At 40.4% G+C, this 21,888-nt stretch overlaps 1 protein-coding gene across 3 annotated transcripts in view; it reads left to right on the top strand.

Moving 5' to 3' along the window:
• Positions 1 to 21,888, top strand: part of ATP8A2 (ATPase phospholipid transporting 8A2) — a 584,689-nt gene that overhangs the window by 193,802 nt on the left and 368,999 nt on the right. For all 3 annotated transcript variants that reach the window (XM_034758733.1, XM_034758730.1, XM_034758731.1), the window contains exon 24: positions 3,520 to 3,584. In XM_034758733.1, coding sequence (XP_034614624.1) covers positions 3,520 to 3,584 — 65 coding nt within the window. The remainder of the gene's footprint in view (positions 1 to 3,519; positions 3,585 to 21,888) is intronic.

Here is a 21,888-nt window from a genome sequence, read left to right on the forward strand (position 1 = left end):
GTGCTACTACAATACAAATAATAAATAGTAATAATATAATAAAAGGAGCAGCTGTTCTGATTCTCTGTCTGGTTTGCATTGCAAATATGGATTTTTAAAGAATATATATTTTAGGTGTATTTTTAGAGGCCTCTTTGAAAACACAGCCTATGAGTTTGAAACAAATGGAACAGCATCTCTCCAGATCTTGAATTATTTTCTTGGTAAGGCTGATGAGCAATGCATGCATCTCAATCCTGATCCTGAAGTACCAAACAGTTTTAGGAAGTTCGGTGGAAGACAGAACGGAATTGGAACCAAGTTTCCTAATTTGGATTTCTATCCCATAGCAAATGTCTGTTGTTTTATGGAACTTGTGCCCACATGTTTACTTGTCTCTCATGCTTACGGATGTGCCACCATATCATATAGGACAAGCAACTACATAAGAGCCTATCTACTTAATCCTAAAGTCCTTCAGCCCTTCTTATCAGACGAAGAGAAGCAGAGCTTCACTCAGTCTGGTCTTGTGAATGGACAGGCTGTCATGCACATATATACATACATAGTCCCGGTGTTATCTTGTTGCCAAAGTCTGCAACCATCATCCTTACCAAAAAGTCCTCAAAGAAAGCTAGAGTTAGCCTGTATAAAGCACCACTCACACTTGCCTTTCTTTCTTTGCGGGTTTACAAATCTTTACTAACAGCCATTAGCTTTTTTCCTTTAGGAATTACCTATCTTAGTAACATGTGCTGTTTTCTTGTTGAAGCAGATACTTTCTTAGCATCCTCAAATTAGCTCTGACTTTAAGGCCTTTAGCTGTTTGAACAAAAGTGACCTATGAGCCATTATGTACACAGATCTGCAGGTAGACTGTTAGTAATTTTCTGAGTGGCCTTTTGCCAAAATTCTGGAACTCTGTGACCGAACTTGCATTACTTTAGCAAAGTTTCAGACACTCGGTAATTTTCATTATTTAGCTTTAAAATTGGCTTCAGTTAGTGTAAGTGAAATTTCAGATGCAGTCTGCATGACTCATATAGTTATTGTTTGCTTACTGGACTTGTGTAAGGTCTCAATGTACCTGTAGAATTCAAAGGCACTAAAATGGATTAAACAGAATTTTCTGAAGTGGTAGTATTTCTAGTAGAAATAGGGTGGATGGCTTAATATCTAAATATTTTTAAGAGTCATTTACCACTGCATCTGGTGTGAATCTTCTGTAAAATCAGTTTGTTGATCTCAGCTTGCTCCTCAAAGGACAATAGTCAACAACCACAAAAGCACTTTCTTTTTATTTGCCATAGCTAGTAAAATGCAACAACAGATGTAAGTATAGACCTTTCAGAATAGTGTCTATGTTAATTAGTGAAGTCATATGATTTACATAGGCTTGTTCTGTGACTGACTGAATCTTATCTGGCATTGTTTTCCACTAATTCATATCTTTTAGAAATTTGTACACATGCTCAAAATAAAGCAAATATTGGGATGCAGAGGGATACCTTTTTAAAACTGTGCCTTTAAATGATCACTATAGTCAGTCTAATGTTCAGCAGTAACATTTTGTGTACAGTTTGAATCATGTTTGTAAAGCTTGTTTTAAATTACATTTTAAAGTTCCCTTGTAAGTAAAAAGGTTTACAACTACTGTGCATAACTTCTGGCACCCTTCTAGCTTTAATTTAATGGTTAATTTCAGGTAAATAAAAGTCCCGGAGGTGCCTGTCTCAGCCATTTTATGGACTTAGTTACATTTTTGGATTAAGGATCTAGACCCCAATTTACAAGTGTGGATTGACATTTTATACCTAGCTTTGATCCAGAAGTTGATCTCATTTTACCAAACTGGAGTGTCTGAACTTTTAGTTTTAATTTGCCATATTAGAACTGCCAGAAGTAACTATATTAACCATTTGTATAGAATATATAGTTATAAACGTCATTTGGCAACTTTAAGTGCAAATTACTATACTTTTAACACACTGATGTTATATTTTAAGATGTTAGAGGTCCAAAATTGTGCATAATATATAAGAAACTTATAAAATGGTGATTGGTTTGTGTTTTGTGCCCTGTTTCTGAGCCCTATCCTATTCCTATTTAACTCAATGATGAAACTTCAATTGACTTCACTGGTTGCAGGATTGGGCCCTCTTGACTTCATAATTGCCAAGACATATAGCAGAACTGCTTAACGTTTTCTCCAGAACTTCTTCATCCTGCTCCAGCTGTCAAATGGCGTCTTGCTTGATTTGAAAGATGTAAAATAAAACAGCGAGCAGCAGTTTCAAAATTACTGCTCACTGTTGCAGCTGTTGTTCCAATCAAAAACTACTAGAAAATCCTTTTGAATTAGTTATACTGAATTTGTAACAGTCTACTGCATAAAGCTGCAGCCGTTCCCTGGGGAAAGAATAAGTCTGACATGGAGGGAAATTATTAAAGTTGTAATATCCCATTTTTTTCAGTGAAAATAAAAAATGTGGCTCTTCAGTCTGGAGCTAATTTAAGAATTCCAATTTTTTCCCCCTTAAATTCAGCATCTGGGACTTTTTTCCCCCCTTAATGGAAGTAGTAGGCTGGAATTACACTGGAGCCAAAATAATCCTTATGTGTTTTTTCTTGTGAAGTCTGTTTTTTGTTTGTCATTACCCACTAAAAGGTTTAATTACTCTCTCTGATAGTGAGTCTCTTTGGGTGAAATAGCACAGAAAGTCCTGGACTGTGCAGCTTTCCTATTGTGAACTCTGTTTTACTAGCTATGCTTCATAATTTTCTCAACAGAGGCATACAGTCTCACTGCTGGCCCCCAACCTCTTTTATTTGTAGAAAGTAATCCTTATCTAGTCAACACAAATGTATTCATTGTAAAATATTGCCCAAAATATTATTGCAAAGCCATATTATCATGGGCCATAATTGTACTTAACGTAAGTTATTAAGAGCATCAGGCAGAAACATCCTTGATAATAATAATCACAATTTTCAAAATTCTTCTTTACTTCCTGACCTAAATGTTGTGCATTACAGCCGTATGCTGCTAAACAGCTGCTATTTTCCACTCAAGAGGAGGCTGCATTTCAGTTGTTGGTTAAAGTGATTCTTTCATATGTCAAGTATGGCTTGCATCTGAAGAAGTGAGGTTCTTACCCACGAAAGCTTATGCTCCCAATACTTCTGTTAGTCTCAAAGGTGCCACAGGACCCTCTGTTGCTTTTTTCATATGTCAGTCTTCAATAACTCCTATAAAATATACTAGCGCAATGAAAAATCTTGTAGTCTGACTAAATGACTTACGTTGCTGTTAATGTGTGTCTCTCTATGCCACCCTTACAAAAACAAACAAAAAAACACTCCATTCATTATTCATATTGCTGATCAGTTACTCACAACGGACTACTCCTGTAAATAACTGTTCACCATGGAGCTCATAATCTGGTCCTTAGAGCTCCTCAAATAAAAGGTGCTATATCAAAAGTGAAATTAAAATATTTGTAATTTTTACAAGGAAACCCTTGTTTTTATCTTTTACAGGGTACTCCTGCAGGCTTATTTCTCAGAATATGTCTCTCATCCTAGTGAATGAAGATTCGTTGGATGTAAGTAATTTTTTCCATGGAAGTTCTTGGTTCAGTCCTTTATTTGGGTTGCATTTGTTTTATTTCCTCATTCTGCTTCAGGAATAGTTTAAAATCAGAGCTCATTTTAGAAAGCTGCCAGTCAGCAACTTTCAGCTATGTGAAAAAAGGCTGGGGTGTACTAAGCTGTGTGTCTGTGGTCTTTCATCATAGAGCTGTAGAATTATTTCACTAAACTATCAAAACATGGAGATCATGATCATTGGCTCATTATGTCAGTAGTTTTGCTTTTTACTTAGATACTGACTGCATTGATCTAGGTTGGATATTAGGAAAAACTATTTCACTAGGAGGGTGGTGAAGCACTGGAATGGGTTACCTAGGGAGGTGGTGGAATCTCCATCCTTAGAAGTTTGTAGGGCCTGGCTTGAGAAAGTCCTGGCTGGGATGATTTAGTTGGGATTGGTCCTGCTTTGAGCAGGGGGTTGGACTAGGTGACCTCCTGAGGTGCCTTCCAACCCTAATCTTCTGAGATTCTATGATTCAACAGATCAGTAGGAACAGGGCTGGGCTTTAAATAACATTTATTGTGCACACCTCAATTCCACTAGGAGTAGCCTTCCTGCTAAGGGAAAACAAGTTAATCAAAATGTTTCTTGTTCTCTTAAAGCTGTATCTGACGTTAGATGTTTTGGGCAACATCTAAGATGGTTGGAAATAGATGGGGCAAATACACATATGTAAATTCACTGTGTGGTGTATATAATTTTGAGATGTAAGCAACATTAAAAGAGCATTGTAGTTGTTCATGTCGTCAGTACTTGGCCCATGCATAGTGAATGGAATTTTCCTCCAGTAGTACCCGAATAATTTGTTATGTGCTGAGGTGATCCACAGATCTTGTCTTCTTATGAAATGATGATGCCTGTGCTTTCTCGCCAATTCCAAAAGCAGCTCACGTGTGGCTTGAACATCAGCATTGGTTCTTGCTATTGCCACACAGCTCATGAGAGCACCTCCAAAAGGAGCCAGCTGGGAGAGATGTACAGATCTCTAATAGAGACTATGTCTACACTTATGGTGGCATGAAGAGTACGTACACTGCATGCCCCCCAGCTTGAGTGTGAATAACAGTGTAGATGGAGAGGCACTGTTTAGGTGAGTAAAGACATGACAGAGCCTTAGGGTATGTACCCTACATGGCTCTCTACACAACGAAGCAGTGCAGCCTATGTCTACTCTGCTATTTTTAGCAGTTTAATGTCCTGCCGGCAGCGAAAGTCTTTCCCTGCTGCCTCCCCCCTGCCCAAGCCTTTCACTGCTGCACGTTGCTACACTGCAGGGTGGATGGAACCTGTTTTTCATTGTGGTGTATAGCTACATGTATCCTACATCATGGGCAACGGGTGAAGCTTCCCCTTGGGGAGGCTAGCCCCTTGCTGTGCCTTTTCCGGCCAAGGCCCCGCCCATGCCCACTGCTCTCAGCCCCCTCCACAGCCCCTGCCGGGGCAAGGAAGGGTTGAGAGTTCAGTCTGGGCCACAAGTGGGAGGCTGAGAGCTCAGCCCTGGCCGGGGTTGAGCTCTCAGCCCCAGCTGGGACCATGACGGAGCTCTCGGCCCTGGCCAGAGCTCTGAGCCCAGAGCATCTTCCCCCATCCCCTCCCAGCTGGGCGTTGCAGTGTTGGAGCTCCAAGCCTGGAGCCCCTCCCCTATTCTGCTCCTTCCCCTGTGGTTTCGCTCCTGTTCCACTCCCACTCCACCTCTTCCCCCTGAAGCCCCGCCCCCTCACTCCTTTCCACCACCCTCCTGCCCCAGCTGTGGCCCCGAGCCCAGGAAAGCTCTGTGCCCCTGCCTCGACCCTGGCAGGGAGCAAGGGCTCCCCCCATCCCTGGGGCCGTTGTAGAGGGAGATTTTTCTGGGGGCCCCCCAAATTGACCAGAGCCCCTAGGCATGGTCCCGTTAGGCCTATGTAGTAATCTGCCACAGCTCCCCATCCTCCCCATTACACGCCGCCCATGTCCTACATGCTACCAGGGTAGACAAAGCCAGAGAGATGGTCTCATTCCCTCCTACACTTTTATTGCTTTGTAACTTTGGGAATGGGTAATTCATCCTGTCTGACTGCATGGCAGAGATGTGAAGCTTGCATTTGCTTGCGTGTACCAGAATAATTATTTGATTTCTGAGGGATTAGCAGGTAGGGTAAGGTGATTAGAAGGGGGAGACTTGTAGCAAAAAGGTCATCTTATCTGTCGCAAGGGCTGTTGCTATGTGGTTTATGTTATAATCCTCCTCCATCCATGTGACTGCATTGTATTCAGGTCAGACTCGGTAAATCCTTTTATACAGCTGTGCCAACCTGTGGCCCAATGCTGCCTTACAGGGTACAAATAATTCCCATTGCTGACAAAGGATGAGGCCCCTGATGGAGAAAAGGCTTTGTCTGAATTCTGCAGTTGCTTCTGTTGATATCAGAGTGCATTATATTACCTTGTCATCACTAATATATGGGTTACAGGTATAAAGATCACATATGTTTTTATCATGTCTTCTGGTTACATTATCTTTTCTGGTAAAATATGTCTAGTGGGGAGCATTGTGCCCTGTCTGACCGCATAATTAGGGGGTGTAATGTTTGAATCATCCTGTCTATACAAGAAAAAAGAATTTACATTGTTTTGATTTTATTTCTTTATTAAATCCATAGAATGTGCCCATTCTAGACTCAATGTACATATACAATTAATTATTTATGTAGAGACAAAAAGATTCAAATCAGCACAGTGTCAACCTATAAGACTCCCAACCCATCAAAATTACAGACAAAACTCCTAGGCCCTTTGAGTACTCTGTTTCTTTTTCATTGGAAATAAACGGTTCACTGTCTTGGCTTTTCCATTGACTAACTGAAAATGATGACTGTAGAGGGATTGACAGCTGGGGTTCAGTCCAGAGAAGGGAGGGGGGACACATCTGGAAGAAATAACAGTTGTATGCCTCCTTGATATAGGGTGTTTCGCCAGATTTGATAGTAAACTGTACAATCCAGGGTTGCGAGAAAGTCTTCAACGTTTTAACTTTTGTTTCTGAAAAAATCTTTAACCCTGGTGAGATAAAAGAGGTTTGGCTTTTTTCATTTTTTTTTTAAACTTCTGTGTTACTCTGAAGTAGTTACATGAACAATACAGAAATTTGGAAGTTGTTTATCTTAGAAACATGAGTCTCTAATTTCAAGCTTTTTAAGTATTCTGTATGCTAAAAGTGATAAGACCATTAAAGTTTTTGTCATGTCTTTTGAAAGTAGTAAGAATGTTCATAGCTCTGTCTACAAGCCTGAAGGAGAAATGGGAGGAGTCACTGATGACTGGAGAGAGATGCATGTTTAGAATCAACTGTCACTGGATTTGAAGAGGGCAGTGAGTGGAGTTCTTAACTATCACGGAAGTTGGCTTGCTAGCACCTAGAGACTTCTGGAAGGTAGACAGGGTATCTGATAATATGGTTCTTGATAAGATTGGCAAACAACTCTTTCACAGTGTTGAATTCACTAGGTGGCTGTTTCTCATTCTAACTGCTGTAAATCTGAAAGCTACTGAACAATAATGCCAAGAAGTGATTAGTATGGTTTAGTATATGCATTAGTATGACTCAGCCTGTCTACAGCTGAACGAAATGTAGGAAACAAGTAACTGAATAGACTGAAGTAATGAAAGTAGATAATTCTTCTGAAGTAAAATATAAATTTTATCAAGAGTTGGTAAGTAGCACGAAAGAGAGAGGATTTGTGCTCATCTCAAAAAGTGCAGAAAACAGATCCCTTTGGATTCATCAGGATCAAATGTGCCATTGAATAAAACAGTTTATTCAAGTGGAAGCACAGAACTGTGATAAGCTGGATGATCCTGCAAATTACAACACAATATGGTCCCAGGAGAAAGTCCAGGATACAAACCGTAACACATTTAAAACCACCTTCATCAAACAAGGACACTCCACCAGAGAAGTAGATTGCATCATGGAACAGGCTATCCAGATACCTCCAGAAAACCTGCTTCAATACCGGAAAAATAAATCCTCCGACCACACACCCCTGGTTGTCACTTGACACCCCACGCCAGAACCCATGAGGGTCTCATTAAAAAGTGGTTTCCCCAGGAATTGAAATTAGGGGAGGTGTCCAAATTTACAGGGGTGTGTGTGTCAGGACCGATGAGATATATAAAAGAGATATGAATAAAGTAAATGTTTTGTTAGGATAATGCAAATTTAACATAAGGATAATGCAAATTACACCAAAACACATAACAGGTCTAGATTGCTAAAAAAATATAAATTAAAAAAAATGTATTTAATTTAAATTGACTTTTGAAAAGTAAGCCATCATGAGATAAGAGGGAAGTCCTCTCATGGATCAGTAACTGGTTAAAAGATGGGAAACAAAGGGTAGGAATAAATTATCAGTTTTCAGAATGGAGCGAGATAAATAGTGGTATCCCTGAGGGGTTGGTACTGGAACCATTACTGTTCAACATACTCATAAATGATCTGGAAAAATGGGTAAACAGTGAGGTGGCAAAATTTGCAGATGATACAAAACTATTCAAGATAGTTAAGTCCCAGGCAGACTGCAAAGAGTTACAAAGGGATCTCACAAAACTGGGTGACTGGGCAACAAAAATGGTAGATGAAATTCAATGTTGATAAATGCAAAGTAATGCACATTGGAAAACAATCTCAACTATACATACAAAATGAAGGAGTCTGAATTAGCTGTTAACACTCAAGAAAGAGATCTTGGAGTCATTGTGGATAGTTCTCTGAAAACATCCCCTCAATGTGCAGCGGCCATCAATGATTCTCAACATTCTGTTTGCTTTTTTAAAAAGAACAGGAGTACTGTGGCACCTTAGAGACTAACAAATTTATTAGAGCATAAGCTTTTGTGGGCTACAGCCCACTTCATTGGATGTAGCCCACGAAAGCTTATGCTCAAATAAATTTGTTAGTCTCTAAGGTGCTACAAGTACTCCTGTTCTTTTTGCGGATACAGATTAACACGGCTGCTACTCTGAAACCTTTGCTTTTTTAAGAAAGGGATCGATAATAAGACAGAAAATATCATATTGCCTCTATATAAATCCATGGTACGTGTACACCTTGAATACTGTGTGCAGATCTGGTCACCCCATCCCAAAAAAGATATATTGGAAATGGAAACAGTACAGAGATGGGCAACTAAAATGATTAGGGGTATGAAACAGGAGGAAAAATTAAAATGACTGGGAATTTTCAGCTTAGAAAAGAGACGACTAAGGGGGGATATGATAGAGGTCTATAAAATCTTGACTGGTGTGAAGAAAGTGAATAAGGAAATGTTATTTAATCCTTCACATAACACAAGAACTAGCTGTCACCCAATGAAATTAATAGGCAGCAGGGTTTTTTTTTTAAAAAGTAAGTACTTCTTCACACAACATAAAGTCAACTCGTGGAACTCTTTGCCAGGAGATGCTGTGAAGACCAAAACTATAACAGGATTAAAAAAAGAACTAGATAAATTCCTGGAGAATAGGTCCATCAGTGGCTATTAGTCAGGATGGGGAGGGATACAACACCATGCTCTGAGTGTCCCTAGCCTGTTTGCCAGAAGCTGGGAATGAGCAACAGGGGATGGATCACTTGATGATTACCTGTTCTGTTCATTCCCTCTGAAGCACCTGGCCTTGACCGCTGTTGGAAGACAGGATACTGGGCTATATGGACGATTGGTCTGACCCAGTATGACCATTCTTATGTGAAAATTAATTATAATAATAAAAATGTTTAGTACAGAAACTCCCCAACATAATGACCTCTCAAGATAGCAAAAATGTGAGATAACAACCTTGGCAAATAATGCATTTTAAAAATCTTGGCCTACTAGGAAACATATTTATATAAGTTTCCATTCCCAGTCACAAATCTAGCATATTGGAGCAAAGTCACTAAAATATAGTCCAAAAAACAAATGTTTTTTTAACATGCCCCTCACTTTTTCCCTCCACTGCACCCCACTCACCGAGGTTGTCCTTGGTCAGTGGAGACTCAGAGTTCAGAGGTGCTGTCATGTGAGTATACCTTCCAGGTGGGGGGCAAGAAGGCACCTGGCTCATTCCTCCAGCTGCTCACTGTTCGCTCTGGCCACGGCTGTTCGTTGTGCCACCGTTCACTCCACCACTCTGTTTGCCAATGGCCCTGCGCAGTCATCTTCTGCTGCCACCTGCCACTGTGACCTCTGCTAGTTGGTCTCTTGAGGTTCCACCCAGCTTTCAGTGATTTCAGCTGAGCTCTCAGTGGGGGAACCTCACTGCTAGTGCAGTCTGGGCTGTCTTTTACACAAAAACACTGTCCCCACAGGAACACTGTCCCCACAGCAGGACTAAGCACTTAGACCTGATTATCAGTGATTTCAGCTGCAGTGGTCACTTAACAGAACAAAAGACTATCTATGGAGCCTAATCAGCTCTGTCTTTAAACAGTGGAGAGGGACAGGTCGCCACCCTCTCTCTTGATGCCATCAATCAGCACAGGCTAAGTATAGTTCTATTGCCCTTTACTCATACAATAAGAACAACAACATTTCATTCCGCCCCCCCACCCCGCATTCATAGATTCATAGATTATAGGACTGGAAGGGACCTCGAGAGGTCATCGAGTCCAGTCCCCTGCCCGCATGGGTTCAAGTGATTTGGCTGGGGTTGGGTTCAAGTGATTTGTAACCCAACCCCAGCCAAAATCTATCACTTGGGCAACACAGCTCTGTTTGCTGGATACCTAGGTAGATTAGGTGTGAATGTAAATACAATCTGGTCCTGAAGCCTTTCCCCCCAGCTCATCATCAGCTGTCAGGGAGAGCTCATTTAGACTTTGCTTACAAATCATCATTTGAAATTATTAGGTTGGCCAACATCACCGAAATGAATGCACTGACATTGTCATCAAAAACAACACCCATATAAGGAAGCTAGTCTATGTTCATACTTTTCAAATCTATTCTACTTTCAGGTTTCAGAGTAGCAGCCGTGTTAGTCTGTATCCGCAAAAAGAACAGGAGTACTTGTGGCACCTTAGAGACTAACAAATTTATTTGAGCATAAGCTTTTGTGGGCTACAGCCCACTTCTTCGGATGCATAGAATGGAACATATGTTGAGGAGATATATATATACACAGGCTAGGTCTACACTACCCGCTTGAATCGGCGGGTAGAAATCGACCTCTCGGGGATCGATTTATCGCGTCCCATTGGGATGCGACAATCGATCCCCGAATCGACGCTCTTACTCCACCAGCGGAGGTGGGAGTAAGCGCCGTCGCCGGGAAGCCGCAGAGGTCGATTTAGTAGGTGACTTCTGGGTACTCTTCTGGCTCCGTCAATCTGTTTTTTCACTTCAGCAGGTGGGTATTGTAGTTTTAAGAATGCTTCATAGAGATCTTGTAGGTGTTTGTCTCTGTCTGAGGGATTGGAGCAAATGCGGTTGTATCTTAGAGCTTGGCTGTAGACAATGGATCGTGTGGTGTGTCCTGGATGGAAGCTGGAGGCATGTAGGTAAGCATAGCAGTCAGTAGGTTTCCGGTATAGGGTGGTGTTTATGTGACCATCGCTTATTAGCACAGTAGTGTCAAGGAAATGGACCGCTTGTGTGGATTGGTCCAGGCTGAGGTTGATGGTGGAATGGAAATTGTTGAAATCATGGTGGAATTACTCAAGGGCTTCTTTTCCATGGGTCCAGATGATGAAGATGTCATCAATGTAGCGCAAGTAGAGTAGGGGCGTTAGGGGATGAGAGCTAAGGAAGCGTTGCTCTAAGTCAGCCATAAAAATGTTGGCATACTATGGGGCCATGCGGGTACCCATAGCAGTGCCGCTGACTTGAAGGTATATATTGTCCCCAAATGTGAAATAGTTGTGGGTGAGGACAAAGTCGCAAAGTTCACAGTACTGGGGGGGGGGGTGTTGGGGAAATTTGAGGGGGTGTAGGGAAATCACTGGTTACAACCCATACTCAGTGGGGACCACATCCTGCAAGAAATCTTTCCTGAACCCCTTCTTCTGGCCTTCAGACAACCCCCAACCTTGCCAAGGTCATCATCAGAAGCACAGACAATAGACCAGGACACCTAAGTTCCTTCTAAACTGTGCAGCTGCGCAACAGGCTATCAAGGGAGAGGTGCACCCGGCCCAGCCCAGCCCTGCTGCAGCCGGGGAGAGACGACTCCCCTAGCCCCGAGCTGCTGTGGTGAGAGAGGGCTGGGGGGAGTCGTCTCTTCCTGCCACAGCTCCTGGGCAGCCTGCACCCCAAACCCCTCATCCTCGGCCCCACCCCAGAGCCTTCACCCCCAGCTAGAGCCCTCACCCCCCTGCACCCCAACCCTCTGCCCCACCCCTGAACCCCCTCCTGCATCCAACCCACACCCCAATAACAAAATTTATTCTGCACATGGATGTAAAAACTTAGAGGGAACACTGCAGGACACACCAACTCAAAGCAGCACCAGCCCTTGCCATGACAACAGATGTGAAACCTGCAGACATATCTCCACTGCTATGATTATCTATACCCCCCAAAACACAGCTTTCAAGATCAATGGCTCCTTCACTGACCTATCACAACATGGGTTGTACCTCATCCAGTGCACTAACTGTCCCAATAACTATGTGGGTGAAACCAGACAATTACTATGCTCTTGAATGAACTCACACAGAAAAATGATAAAAGACAAAAACACCATCTCACCCATTGGCGAACGTTTTCACAAACTGATCACTCCTTATCTGATCTTTCTGTCCTTGTCCTCAAAGGAAATCTGCACAACCCTTCCAAAAAATGAGCCTGGAGCTTAAATTCATAACTCTAGCTAGACACCAAAAATCATGGACTTAATAAAGACACTGGATTTATGGCTCATTACAACAATCTATAACCCACTATAACCCTCCTTTGTCCTATGACAGTCAAGGTCTTAACTGCCCACTTCACCTTCAATGGTCTCTTGCAACATGTGTGAACTCCTTATCTATCCCGCCTTGTATTTAGCTGTGACACTTTGAGTACCTTTCCCAGACTTGAAGAACTCTGTGTAAGCTCAAAAGCGTGTCTCTTTCACCAACAGAAGTTGGTCCAATAAAAAGATATTACCTCACCTACCTTGTTCTGAAAATTAACCATTTTCAATGCTGTTGTCCTCAGTGAAACATAAACGTAATGATAATTAAAGGCCTCTGTCCCAAGTCTTCTAGCAACTCTTCATCAGCAGCTTTATTGAAGAGCAGTCTCTGTTCATTTTTAAAAAATGGCTGTGGCAATGCTATAAACAACTTGAAAGACTTGAGCTTGTTGAGAAAGCTTCAGACTTCTTTTAATGTAGCCTGCAATGTGTCACAAAACCAGCAATTTAAAGGAATGGCTGAAACACTTCATCCTGGAAGGATAGACCAATTTAAACTTATGGGCCCACTGCTGAGTGCTGCAAGTGAAGAAATGTGGGGGAGGAGGAAGAATTAAAAGAATCAACATTCATGCAGAATAGTTGGTCAGGCATGAGACTGTTACCAAATAATGGCTATAGGAATCTGTATAGGGAATGATGCATTCCTTCTTATTGATATTTATTCTGTGTCTGAAAAGAAAAATGCAGACTCTTTTGTGTCCAAGTTGTTGAAAATGTGATTCAAGCTTGCAGAGAAAGGTATGGCAAAGAGGTTTTCCCCATTTGCTTGGACAATGGAAAATAAAATAAAAAAGGGTGGGAACTTCTTGGGCACAAATATTTGTAAATTTCTGGGATGAAATCTTGGCTCCATTGAAGTCAGTGGGACTTGTGCCATGGACTTCAGTGGAGCCAGGATTTCACCCCTGATATGGGTGTTGAGCACTATTTATTTAAGCCATGAAAAAGGAGTATCAACTAACAGTTGTAACACCAATTTTGGAAGCTGAAAGAAATTTCTGAAAAAGGAGGATTGATATCCCATCTTCTTGAAACAATCAAGGGCACTCTCAGGAAAATTGTGAATCTTCATTTGCATCCCACTACCCATAAAATCTTACATTTACGCTATGCACAAGGAGAATTTTGATCAAAACATTGCACACATTTTACACAAATAGAGACTTTTGGAAAGGCACAAAAATTACAAAAGCAGTTGAAGGAGATTTCAAAGGAATTTGACAGATTACAGGCTGATGCCACTGCTACAGCAGTCTCTGTGGAATGCTGGGTTGATGTAATTAACAACATGAACTGGAGCCACACAAGGACAACATTAAAAAAAAAAGTATTCAGAAAAGCTATGGAACTTTCCTGTTACTTAACCAACATGACTGATGCCAAATACAAAGGTCATGAGTCTGGCCCACAGTAGAAAAGAAGAGGCTGAAATCTAGCTGATGAGATGTGTTGAGTTCCCCTCCACCTCTTTTTACCCTGTAAAACTAAAGATACAGACCTGTATCCCAAATCTGTGTTTGTCAAGGAGGTTACATCACAGTTTGTTGCTTTAAAATAGTAGTAAATCCTAGCATTAAAATCACAAAAAGCAAGATAATTTAATTCAGAATTTGTCACGTTGTATAAGTTCTGCACTCCTTTCTAGCCAGGTCACTGACAATACGACTTGATGGTAGTGGATTGGTTTGTTCAGAACTTCATAACAGTCTGCGCTGAAAAGCTAAATTGATAAATCTGTATTGCTGTTTAAGGGCAAAAACAAGCACTGTAGGCCTAACTAGTTAATAGACCAGGGACTTGATGATTGTGTTCTTGTTTTACATACAGAATTTGGAAGCATTTCATTTGCACAACGTGTGTCTTTCTGTGTTTGAGAAAGAGAAACATGCTTTCGGATTTTATCACCTTTTTGTTTTATTTGATAGAACCTTTGTGGGGTTTGTCTTACCTAGGTGTGTTTTCCTTTGCCCCAGGGAAAAGAAGCAATTTCCCCCCTAATTTTATCCATTTATAAATATCAATTGATATAAATTTATCAATTAAAAAATTTGGGCAATCTTGAGGTCATATTGGATCCTCTGCTGCTTTTTATTCCATCTACATTTGGGAAGGAGACTTAAGTGCTGGAACTACCGTGCTGGGGGTGCTGCTGTACCCACTGGCTTGAAGTGGTTTCCATTATATACAGGGTTTACAGTTTGGTTCAATGGCTCTGTACTGTATAAGTACCCAGACATACTGTCATCCCCCCTTCCACTGATCTGTCATGACATGAGTTTGTTGACCTTACATACGAGCTGCAGTGGCTGTTTTGCTTAAAGGTTATTGAGTATTTTGGGGAAGGTGTCTGGGGAGCGCTATTGTTTTGTAAATTATACGGAAATAAATCTGGAAATAAAATTAGAGAAGATCACCATAAATGTCAGTGTTTATGCCAATTTTTTGGCTATCGTAAATCCTCTATTTATATTACTCTTGGTCATTAGTTTGTGATTAATTAAAATATTAGAAGATAAAAGATAAACCATTGTACGGTGCACTGATGTTCCCGTAGCCCACCCAGTTATCTCAGATGCCAGCGGAAGTTTGGAAAACCACAGTGTCTGACTTCAACCCATTGAAAGAAGCTGTGAGTTTTTGGCTCTCGACATACAGTAGATTGCCCTGGTAGCTGTGATCTTGGTTAAGAACTTGATCTTGCAAAATGCTGAATGACCTCCAGTCCCATTGAATTTGAGGACTCGCATAAGGTAAACACTTTGCAGAATCCAGTCCTAGGTGAATAAGCCTAGGCAAAAAAAAAAAAAAAAAATCACTTGGAGAGGTTAAATTCATAGCAAGATGATTTCAGAGAGCCTGCTTATCTTCTATTGGTTTCAGCCAGTTATGCAAGTGCACACTGTCACGAGCCTTAAAAATGTACATGGACAAAGAGACTACTACGAATTTAAAGGTGTGAAAGGTCAGTGCCTTCATCCTTTGTGCTTTTCTTTCCCCTAGCCTTGCTGCTTTAAAATAATTCTTTATAATTACAAATTTTAGCTGATGTGATTAACCTCTACCTTTTCCTGGCCTGTAACTTTAGATAAATCAGACTTAGAAATGACAAACTAAATCTTCAGCCATAGATGTCTTCAGTCTAGATCCTAAGAATGGGGTTGTAATAGCTCTCCAAGTGATTAAAGTATGGAGGATGATAGTCACTTCTGTCAAACATTCACTATGATTAGTGAAGAATTTTGTTCAGAGACCCTACTCATTAGTATTCTCAAAGTATTTAAGCATTAAGTGCTAGTTTTATACTTCGAAGAAACCACAAAATGTACCCCCCTGTTGACACTTTTAAAGCAAGGAATATTCCTCAGTAAGAATCTGGTTAATGAGAGCAGGCATTTTCTACTAACAAGCTTGAAATCTTCAGCTAAAACAGTATGTTAATCTAATATTTTATATTATTCCTATTTTGCTTGCTTAGAATTTCTTGTAAATGCAAAAATGCTTTTGCAAAGAGACAGTATACAGTGTTCAGTTTTCCACTGTTGTCCTCAGATGTCACATATAATAAACAGGTGCTTCATATTCAATGGATTTTATGTAGGGCTGTCGATTAATCACAGTTAACTCATGCGATTAACTCAAAAAAATTAATCACGATTAAAAAAATTAATCGCAATTAATCACAGTTTTAATCACATTGTTAAAAAAAAGAATACCGACTGAAATTTATTAAATATTTTGGATGTTTTTCTACATTTTCAAATATGTTGATTTCAATTACAACACAGAAAACAAAGTGTACAGTACTCACTTTATATTATTTTTATTACAAATATTTGCACTGTAAAAATGATAATCAAAAGAAATAGTATTTTTCAATTCACCTCATACAAGTACCATAGTGCAATCTCTTAATCATGAAAGCACAACTTAGAAAAGTAGGGGTTTTTTTGTTACATAACTTCACTCAAAACAAAACAATGTAAAACTTTAGAGCCTACAAGTCCACTCAGTCCTACTTCTTGTTCAGCCAATTGCTAATCCAAACAAGTTTGTTTACATTTAAAGGAGATAATGCTGCCCTCTTCTTATTTACAGTGTTACAGAACAGGCATTCACATGGCACTTTTGTAGCTGGCATTGCAAGGTATTTATGTGCCAGATAAGCTAAACATTTGTATGCCCCTTCATGCTTCGGCCACCATTCCAGAGGACATACTTCCATGATGATGACACTTGTTTAAAAAAAAGCGTTAATTAAATTTGTGACTGAACTCCTTTAGGGACAATTGTATGTCTCCTGCTCTGTGTTTTACCCACATTCTGCCATATATTTCATGTCATAGCTGTCTCTGCTGATGACCCAGCATGTTGTTCGTTTTAATAACATTTTCACTGCAGATTTGACAAAACACAAAGAAGGTACCAATATGAGATTTCTAAAGATAGCTACAGAACTTGACCCAAGATTTAAGAATCTGAAGTGCCTTCCAAAATTTGATCAGGACGGATTGTGAAGCATGCTGTCAGAAGTCTTAAAAGAGCAACACTCCAATGCGGAAACTACAGAACCTGAACCACCAAAAAAGAAAATCAACCTTCTGCTGGTGGCATCTGACTCAGATGATGAAAATGAACATGCGTCGGTCTGCACTGCTTTTGGATTGTTATCGAGCAGAACCTGTCATCAGAATGGACGCATGACCTCTGGAATGGAGCATGAAGGGACATATGAATCTTTAGTGCCTCTGACACGTAAATAACTTGCAACGTTGGCTACAACAGGGCCATGAGAATGCCTGCTCTCTCTTTCAGGTGACATTGTAATTAAGAAGTGAGCAGCATTATCTCCTGCAAATGTAAACAAGCTTGTTTGTCTGAGCGATTGGCTGAACAAGAAGTAGGACTGAGCGGACTTGTAGGCTCTAAAGTTTTACATTGTTTTATTTTTGAATGCAGCTATGTTTTGTATATAATTCTACATTTGTAAGTTCAACTTTCATGATAAAGAGTACTTGTATTAAGTGAATTGAAAAATACTATCTTTTATTTTTACAGTGCAAGTATTTATAATAAAAAATAAATATAAAGTAAGTACTGTATACTTTGTATTCTGTGTTATAATTGAAATCAATATATTTGAAAATATGGAAAACATCCACAAATATTTATATAAATAGTACTCTATTATTGTTTAACAGCACGATTAATCGTGCTTAATTTTTTTAATCACTTGACAGTCCTGATTTTATATATAGCAGATTTTGGATGGTTATGAAATCCAGCTATGTAGTGATGCATAGAGGAAAAAGTGATACAGGAGCGTCAGACGTCTTTCATAAACACCAGAACTAATGGGAACCCTGAAAACATTAAGGGCATACAGTGAGATAAACTTAGAAAGATCCATAGCTTGTCAGACAACTGAAGAACTTGTTGATTTATAACTGCTGGCCTCCTAAGTGAAGAAAATTGGTGATTATATGGTACGTCATGAATGTATGCCATGAGAAATATCTAATATCTTTGGTGGTTGTGGTGCTTGAGCTCAGATAACAAGCTTCTCCACCATAACAAGCTAGCAAGTTTATTGTTGCAGAGCTACTGAAGCAGTATATCAAAGAAGTTATCATTCCATCAGAGGCTTAAGTCAGTTGAATTTCTTCATCAATAAGGTTTATTCTGTGGTCAAGTTTCCAAAGGCAGCTATCAGTGAGTTAGGTTCATTATACATTAAACTTTTCCAATGACCTGGTTCTATTTTTAATCAAGCAGGGCTACTAAAATGCATCCAATACAAAAATTTTATGCATACTTGACTAATAACGATTATCATCACTTCCTTTATTTTGAAAGTAAGTCCTATTCTTCTTGACTGGCGAACAGTTTATTCCTAATTTTCTTTTAAATTTAATGGTTTCTTAACAGAAATAATATTAATTATTTAATTTGTGTGTATTGTATCAGTAGTAGAAATGGTTTAAACATATGGATACTATTGTAGTTTAGCTGTTTTGAATCTAGTATCAATACATTTTATCTTAAATTGAAATCCTATGAATTGGAAGTACATTTCATGTATTCTACCTTCAAAATCATTAATCTAAAACGGAATCCTTACAAGACCCTTGTTGAGCTTTTAAAAATGGATATACTTTCCGTTGTGTGACTTTCTGTTTTATTCCTTGGCATGTGACAGTAGATGAGATGTGATTGAACAACTGTCTTTACTTGTTGAGTGGGTGCGTTTTTTTTAAATCATACAGTTGAGGGGGAAAAAAACCCCAGTCACTTCTGTTCTTTTCCATTCCCAGTAGCTCTCTGAAAAGAATAATCCTGTTCTTAATTGAACTGAATTCCAGAAATTTACCATACTAATCTGCAAATGTTTATGATGCCTTATAGATTTAAGACTACACACACACATATGTACTCGTACTCGCTCACTTTCGCTCACACTTTCCTAATGGAGTTTTTCAGCCTGAAATACTTCAGGCACTAAAATCACTGAGAGTCTCTCTTAGATTCCTCATGTGTCGATGCCTCAGTGTAGACCCTGAATTGTGTGGGAGAATAGGGAAAAAGGTAAAAGAAATCTATCGGATAACCAAAGTAAAGGATGTGAAAAACCCTTAGGCCTTGTGGTGCAAATGCATGTCCCATTGCACCTGTTATGGTTTTGGGGCCTTTTAAAACTGGGATCTGTAGTTGTAGGTCACAGGTCTGCTCCTACTCATGTGCTTTATAAGAAATTGTGTCCTGCTGCTTAGGCAAGGGAAGGAGCCTGGAGAAACCCAGAGGCAGGGAAGGACCTGGAGGGGGCTCTCTGCACCTGTTAGGCCAGAGAGGGACACATGTCCAGAGAGCAGTAACCAGATGGGGAGGAGCCTTAGCTCGGCTGAAAGAAGTGTTGTAAAGAGTGGCAACTTCTGGGCAAAAGGACTAAGGCAAAATCTTGAGGGGCAATTCATAGTTTCTGGTGCCTGAAGGGGCCATTGTGATCATCCAGTCTGACCTCCTGTATAACACAGGCCATAGAACTTGCCTGAAGTAATTCTTGGAGAAAGTATTTTAGAAAAAGATCCAGTCTTGATGGAGGATTCACCACAACTCTTGGTAAATTATTCAAATGGTTAATTACTCTCATCGTTAGAAATTTACACCTTATTTCCAGTCTGAATTTGTCTGCCTTCAATGTCCAGCCATTGGATTGTGTTACACCTTTCTCTGCTAAATTGAAGAGCCCATTTTAAATATTTATTCCCTATGTAGATACAAAACTTAGCTTTCCTTCTTTGTTTGGCCAGCTTTTTTCTTCAACAGCCACTCAGCTCTCTAACGAAGAGCATGAGAGACCCACAACCAGTTCCCTTCCAAACTCATTTTACTGTGGCAGTGGGAATTACTTATATATAGCCTCCCTCACCCCAGCATCCCTTGCCAGCCTGTAAGTCTCTTTTTTACTTAATCACTGTGTGTAGGTACATACACATGGAAAAGATATCTCTTGCGGGGTTGGGGTGGTGGGTTTCAACCTTGCTGGCAAAGGCCTAACAAGATCCAGTGGCTGGATGTTTGACAAATCTAACCTTCAAATAAGATGCAGTTTCCTAGCAGTGGGAAGTAATTAAACATTGGAGCAGCTGACCAGGGGAGGTGGTGAACTCACCACTGCTTGGAGTCTTTAAAGTGAGATTAGATATCTTTCAAAAGATAGGCTTTAATCCAGCTTCTGGGAGAAAATCTGCAGCCTGTTTGTATGTGTATGTGTGTTGGGCTGGATGGTCATGCTGGTCCCTTCTGGCTTTGAAGTCTGAATTTATGAATTCCCTTGTTCTTCCTCTTCCTCCATGGGGAGAACAGGAAGCTCTCTCTTGCCCTCAGCATGCTCATAACACTTGCAGCTCTTCATTATGACAATAACTATAATTAAATCTTATGCTTCAGATGGTCACCTGAAGAAGCCAAGGAAGATTTTTTTCTTTCCCCAAAACTCAATTAGCCAGGAGTATTCTTGTTTTTCATGTTCCTCCGAAACATCGGGGATTGGCCATAACTGGAGACGGGACACCAAAAAGGGTGGACCAGTGCTCTGAGGTGGTACAGCGAATCCTCTTTCCTAGAAGCGTGGCTGCTTAAATGCTCAGGATCAACCTGATCACCAGATTCGGGGTTAAGAAGGAATTTTCCACCAGGAAAAACTTGGGTTTTTTTTTCACCTTCCTTCTCAGCATGGCATGTGGATAATCTGTTAGGCTCATGTAAGTATATCCCACCTAATCCATTTTAGGGGCCTCAGGCATTGGTGGCACCTCAGTCTCTCCTGTGGCACACAACAATTTAGTTTCCAGAGGACAAGTTATTGGGCTCAATATAGAGGTATCTGGATGAAATTTAATGACCTCTGTGTTACAGGAAGACAGATTAGATGATCTAAGGGCCCCTTCTGGGCTTAAACTCTATGAAACTCTGATGGTTCCTCAGGATTATGGCTCAGAATCCCTCAATTCTGGATGGAAACTGGAAACATGGCAGACCTGGACCTCGAACCCACCATAAAGGACTGGCATATGCTATGTCAGCCCCTCCATGGTGTTTTCCTGTATATAATTCCAGTTTGGAGGAGTTAAATACCATTTAACCCTAGAGCACTCTAGATTTGAAGAGAACAGTTCGTCAGATTTGACACCCTTAGATGGATTTCATCAAAAATAGGGGACTAGACTAAAAGTTTATGAATCTAATAATTTGGTTTGTTTGTTTCAAAATTTGGGCTGGCATTTTAGTTTTTTGGCCAGTCATTCAATATCTACTACTTTCCTTTTTGATTTGTGGATATAATATGAACCCCAAGATATGTCTGTGATACATATTTACAATTCTCATTGATGTCAATAGATTGTGCACATTTGGGCCACATTTTTAAAATTTACTCCTGCACACTAATTGTAGATACAAATCCAAGTACTTTAGCCTTCAACCACCTGGCTTCAGGTGCAAGTACTCTGATAAGCACCCGTAATTCCTTATTTGCAGTTACAAAATGTGTTTACAGATTTTGTGTCTGCAGATTGCTTTCTCCAAAAGGAAGCCTGTGAAGAATCAGAGCGCTCCTGTTTTATGCTTGTAAGCACAGATGCCAACTTTCTAATTTCCCCCGGGGATGCTTGACTCCCGCTCAGCCCTAGGCCCTGCCACCACTCCACCCCTTCCCCCCCAAGGCCTGGACCCTTTCTTCCTACCCTGCTCTGCCCCTGCTCCACCTCTTCCTGCCCCCATTCCATCCCCACCACGCCTCATCCCGTCCCATTCCACCTCCTCCCCGAAATGCGCCCTGT

Source organism: Trachemys scripta, chromosome 1 (assembly GCF_013100865.1).
Source record: "Trachemys scripta elegans isolate TJP31775 chromosome 1, CAS_Tse_1.0, whole genome shotgun sequence".
Lineage (NCBI taxonomy): Eukaryota > Metazoa > Chordata > Testudines > Emydidae > Trachemys > Trachemys scripta.